At 41.2% G+C, this 6,062-nt stretch overlaps 1 protein-coding gene across 1 annotated transcript; it reads right to left on the bottom strand.

Moving 5' to 3' along the window:
- Positions 1–2,562: 2,562 nt before the first annotated feature.
- Positions 2,563–5,339, bottom strand: hspb3 (heat shock protein, alpha-crystallin-related, b3). Its single transcript, XM_055634103.1, has one exon. It carries the CDS (start codon positions 5,141–5,143, stop codon positions 4,715–4,717), a length of 429 nt encoding a protein of 142 aa, XP_055490078.1. The 5' UTR covers positions 5,144–5,339; the 3' UTR covers positions 2,563–4,714.
- Positions 5,340–6,062: the final 723 nt, after the last annotated feature.

Raw genomic sequence — 6,062 nt, 5'->3', positions numbered from 1 at the left:
AAATAACTAAAACGCCAATTGGTTAAGAAGTGAAATTTCTATTTTAAATTAGATGTCAAAAACAGCTCCTTTCTTTAAAGGTTAACTTTGTCTAAACTGTTTCTTTAGAGATTACTAAGCAGAATTTATTCATGTACAAAATCCCTGCAAGCTGCTTGCAAAATATTGCCTTTCACCATCGCCATTTATTTTTTAACCTCTTGCTTCTGTTGAGTGAGGTTCCCATCTGCTTCATAAGGGCATCTATCGCACTGGTACCCAATCAGAGCATGGTGACCTACCTCAATAACTACCACTGACTAGCACTTACATCCACCGTAGTTGCTTCGACAGATGGTGTGATGGTGTGAATCAACTCGTACCTCAGAAATTACTTGGATCTGTTTCAACTTGCCTAATGCAATAAGAAGTCAACAGCAGATACTATCTCACTGGCTTCTACTTTACGCACAACCACCTGGATAACAGGAACACCCAGTGGCAGATCTACATGTTTGGGGCCCTGAAGCTTGAACTGTGATGGGGGCCCCTTCGCAACCAGCAACTAGGTCTGGGTCACCACTGTTATCTTCTTCAATTGGGTTGTTCCACGATAGATCACTACAAATTTTAATTTCTGTCACAAATGTTAATAGTGTTTTAAAAATTACTTATATTTATTTTATATTAAATATATTTAGAATAAAACATCCTTAATTTGAATGTTTTTTTTTCATTTATGGCTAGCCTACATGAAACTTTAATAACCATTTAATTTTTATTTTAACTATTAATTTGTATTGAATTACGCTATATTATAAATACTATTATTTTTTAACAAACCCTTCTCATACAGTAGACCCAATATTTTTAAGCAATGTGGACTATGCATGCTACTCATCTCCAGAAGAAAAAGTAGGAAGTATTGGCCCGGGGTCCAGGAGGGTGACTAGGCCCCGGCGGGGTCCAGGGTCCAGGGTCAGCGCCCCCTGAAGCTCCTGCATTTTCAATATATTGAGAGTGATTCTCAAGCTTTCTGCTGGTAGTTTACATAACAGAAGCTTAGAATTTTTCTAACACATACACATTAAAATAACCCGCAAAAGATATATATTTCTTGAAATAGACAATAGATAATAGGTGCAGGAGTAGGCCATTCAGCCATTCAAGCCAGCACCGCCATTCACCGTGATCATGGCTGATCATCCACAATCAATCCTGCCTTCTCCCCATATCCCCTGACTCCGCTATCTTTAAGAACTCTATCTATCTATCTCTTGAAAGCCTCCAGAGAATTGGCCTCCACTGCCTTCTGAGGCAGAGAATTCCGCAGATTCACAACTCTCTGGGTGAAAAAGTATTTCCTCATCTCCGTTCTAAATGGCTTACCCCTTATTCTTAAACTGTGGCCCCTGGTTCTGGACTCTCCCAGCATTGGAAACATGTTTCCTGCCCATAGCATGTCCAAACCCTTAATAATCTTATATGTTTCAATAAATAGCCTCATACAGCGAAAAAAATCTTTACAAAAAATGTTATCTGAAATGTCTTTTTGCCTAGCACTGAGATGAGAAAAAACCTTTTCACCCAGAGGTGTGAATTTGTGGAATTCTCTGCCACAGAAGGCAGTGGTCTCGTCTTCTTCAGCAGCACCTCGGTCTCCCTTCCTGAGCTCAGACACCCACTTCTCGTCACCTAAACTAAGCTCACTTCTCCTCACCTACACACCTCTACCTCGATTAAACCCCTCGACTCAACGATACCTCACTACCAAACTTCTCCTCACACCTAAACCTCGCCTCAACTAAACCGTACCTCACTCAACCTCACCCCTCAAATAAACCTCACCTCACACCTTAACCTCACCTCAATTTAACTAAATCTCACAACTAAACTCCACCTCACACCTAATCCGCACCTCAACTAATCGCAGCCTCTCTCCCGCTCCCGTTGGCAGCGTGTCACGTAAGCAGAGTGGCTCCATCCAGGGGGGGCGGGGCCGAGCGTGGAGAGCGGTGCAGGTGCATTGCCTTACAGCGGCTGAGATTCGGGTTCAATCCTGACTACGGGATACGATCTGTATGGAGTTTGTACATTCTTCCTGTAACCGCGTGTGTTTTCACCGGGTGCACTGGTTTCCTCACACACTCCAAAGACGTCCAGGTTTGTATTGTCTCTAAGAAGGAACTGCAGATGCTTGAAAATCGAAGGTACACAAAAAAGCTGGAGAAACTCAGCGGGTGCAGCAGCATCTATGGAGCGAAGGAAATAGGCAACGTTTCAGGTCTGAAGAAGGGTTTCGGCCCGAAACATTACCTGTTTCCTTCGCTCCATAGATTCTGCTGCACCCGCTGAGTTTCTCCAGCTTTTTTGTGTACCTTTGTATTGTCTCTACTGTGTAGGATAGTGCTAGTGTAGGTGATCAGCGCTATTCGGCGCAGACTCTGTGGGCGGAGAGGCCTGTTTCCGCACTGACTGCATATCTAAAATCTAAACTCTAAAAGGTAAAAATTAAGAAAATAACCATTGACTTCAGAAAGGGAAAGATTGGTGAGGTTGCACCAGTTTTTATTGGTAGGTCAGAGGTGGAAAGAGTTAGCAGCTTCAAATCCCTGGGCATTAACATCTCTGATGACCTGTCCTGGGCCCAGCACATAGATGCGATCACTAATAAGGAGCGCCAGTGCTTCTATTTTCCTACAAGTTTACAGAGATTCAATATATCTCCAAATTCTCTAACAAAACTTTACAGACGTACTGTAGAAAGTATCCAGACTGGCCTGTCATGGCAATTCCAACGAACAGGAACTGCAGACAGTGCTAATCTCAGCCAGGTCCATCATGTGCACAGGTTTCCCCTCCATCGAAAGAATGTACATGAGGATTAGCTTAGTTTACTTTACTTTATTATTGTCATGTGAAAAGTATTGTGCAGTGAAAAGCTATTTGTTGCGTGCATTCCAGTCAACGAAAAGACTATACATATAATCAAGCCATTCACAGTGTACATCCACAGGATAAAGTTTTGCCTCAAGATGGTGGCATCTATCATCAAGGATCCCCACCATTCAAGCCATGCCCTCTTCTCACTGCTATCATTGGGCAGGAAGTAGAGAAGCACAAAATCTCACGCCGCCAGGTACAGGAATAGCTATACAAAATAGAATGGGTAGATGCACAGAGTCTCTTGCACAGAGTAGGGAAATCGATAACCAGAGAACATAGGTTTAAGGTGATGGGGGGAAAGATTTAATAATCTGAGGGGTAACCTTTTCACGCAAAAGGTGCTAGGTGGATGGAACGAGCTGCCAGAGGAGGTAGCTGAGGCAGATATTATCACAACGTTTAAGAAACATTTAGACAGGTACATGGATAGGACAGGTTTAGAGGGATATGGGCCAAATGGCCAAACACAAGTAGGTGGGATTGGTGAAAACCCCAATGCCATTTTTCTGGTGTGAAGGGCAGTCTCAACAATGGGAAAATGGTGGCAGGTCCAAGGGATTTCAGATTCCATTTATTTATAAAGTGTTCTGTTTCCCACCCACCCCTGACCACTACCAATAATGTAAATAGACACAAAATGCTGGAGTAACTCTGCAGGTCAGGCAGCATCCCTGGAGAAAAGTAATAGGCGATGTTTCGGTTTGAAAGCCTTCTTCAGACTGTGTCAGGGGGGAGGGAAACGAGAGGTTTGAAAAGGTACAGAACAAATCAGAGCTGGCACCGATGACCAAGGGGCCCACCATGGTCCATTGTTGGCTGTGGATGAGGTGATAACAAAGGGATACGAACAGTGAAGCTAGCAGGACGACTAGGGTGGGGATGGGTCGGAGAGAGGGGGAATGCAAGGGTGACTTGAAATGAGTAGGAAGGAATGGCAGATGCTGGTTTACACCAAAGATAGACACAAAATACTGGAACGAAAGGATACAAACAGCAAAATTAGCAAGACGACTAGGATCAATAACGTAATCATGTTAGAAGCAAAGCAAAACACCTTCAATGTTCAAACACACATATGAACTATAATTAATTGTTCTAATATGTGAAACTTATACACCCTCTACTTGCCATTGAAAGATCATAGTGAAAACTACTTTAAAACAAATGGTCATAAGGCTATCAACTGAAGCATGCTATCGTCTGAATACTATATTGACAGCTCCAGTTTTTTTGTTGAGCTAAACAGATTATTCACTACATTGCTGGTATACATGGATTCACACTAAAGAGACCAAGAGTTAATATTTCAGCAACACTTATGTATTAGATTCTGCATTAAATTGACACTCATTTATATTTTCATGTTATTCATAAAATAGTTGTGGCGTTGCTAAAGCAAAATACATCTCTCCTACATTTGCTGCAATTTTATATATTCAGTAAAAACAATAATGATTAATTGAAATCACACACAGTCCATCGATGTAAATATGTAAAAAATGTTTCCAGCACCGCTATCACAAAGAAAACTTGAGACATACTCCAGAGATTCATTCCTTGGATTAGAGTTTATGAAATTGTAACCATGACATGACAATTAAGTGGATAAATTAAGTGTACTATTTTCACTGTATTTAATCTGTGCGAAACTCCCTCTTCTAAATACGGTTACATAACATCGCAATTTCTGGCTGTTACAGTAGTATAATTACTAAGCTTTTTAATTTTTGTTATCTATGTAAAATAATTGAACATGAACAGCTTCTACAACATTATAATTCTTCAGAAACTAAGGTTTTGTCTCCACAACCAAAATGCCATCGTGACATAACATTGCAGAAAGATCTTTGGTCTGCACACCGTCTGGTAGATTAAACTGCCTTGTAAAACTTCGAGAAATAAAGCCGTGTTCATCCATTCTTCGCCCATGCTGGGCCCTGATGATAAGCCATCCTTCAAACACTTGGATCATGATATCTTCTGGACGAAATTGCACGACATCCAACATGATTTGAAATGACTTTGCAGCTTCCTTGGCTTCCATTGGTTTTGTTTGTTCTTTGACCGAGAGTTTATTCTCTCTCCCAGTTCTTCTCGCTGGGCCTGGTAAGGCAAATAACAGGTGATCCAGTTTGCATTCTGTAACATCCCGTCCCGCCAACTTGTGCTGGTAGCGAACAGGCGTAGCAGTCCAGTGCCTTACAATTCCTTCTTCCATTGTTCCAAGCACTACAATGAGAAAACTTTTAATTTGAAACGATTTCTTTCAAAAGACAAAAAGTATCCTAGCCAACCTTATAACCAGACAGCTGCTTCTATGCTCCAGCTTCTTGTTTGTAGTAACCAATCTGCCTTTAATAGAAGGAGTATTTTGGGCACTATCTCCAGACTGAATATTTCTGTGCTTGAGACTCAAGTTTCCTTTTAATACTCTGGAAAGAATGTAGACAATTCCAAACATTTGGCTCCTATGATCACTGGATAAATAACTCATCTACAAATAGGTTTTGTCCTTCCTTAGCAACTAAATAGCTCTGGCTGCAAACAAGCTGCAGGAGAATCTGCTCAGTGACTCTTCCAATTACTGCTCCAGCGTTACTAATCTCCACTTATTTAAGTCTTGCCTCTGCCATACTTGATATCAACAGCATGTTTTGTTAAGAAAATAAAGTGACTCATTAATTTCTCTAACCTTAAGCACTTAGAATGGGAATCTCCTCTAAAGCATTGACAAATAAGTTGCCAATCTACATTAACTTCTCATTGACCTCAGGATGTATAGGCCACATTTCATGGCAGCCCTCTTAAATGGATAGGCTAAGTTTAAGTGAAATATTAAAGCATTAATTTAGACCTGTGGAGCTCTGATATTGATTTATAGGGTGTGGGTGGGGAGTAGAGGGGCGGTGATGGTGTGGATTTGTTTCTCTCATGTGATGTTATTGGTAAGCTATGTGCTAAGGGAGTCTCATCCTCATGGTATCACCAACATGTACTTCTGAAAGTAGTTCATAATAAATGGATAGATATAATGAAACTCTTGAAGCTTCTTCATGCCCATTGCTGCCATCTTCCCTTGGGTTATGATTGGGTATCTGCAGTGGGAAGTCATGCATCTACGACTCTTCACTTCCTCT

Source organism: Leucoraja erinacea, chromosome 1 (genome assembly GCF_028641065.1).
Source record: "Leucoraja erinacea ecotype New England chromosome 1, Leri_hhj_1, whole genome shotgun sequence".
NCBI lineage: Eukaryota > Metazoa > Chordata > Chondrichthyes > Rajiformes > Rajidae > Leucoraja > Leucoraja erinaceus.
Note: the sequence above shows the minus strand (reverse complement) of the source record. Positions and strands in the feature narration are given on the sequence as shown.

Excerpts from the sequence above, each read along its gene's own strand:
- hspb3 (XM_055634103.1), bottom strand. The coding sequence starts at position 5,143 with ATGGAAGAAGGAATTGTAAGGCACTGGACTGCTACGCCTGTTCGCTAC.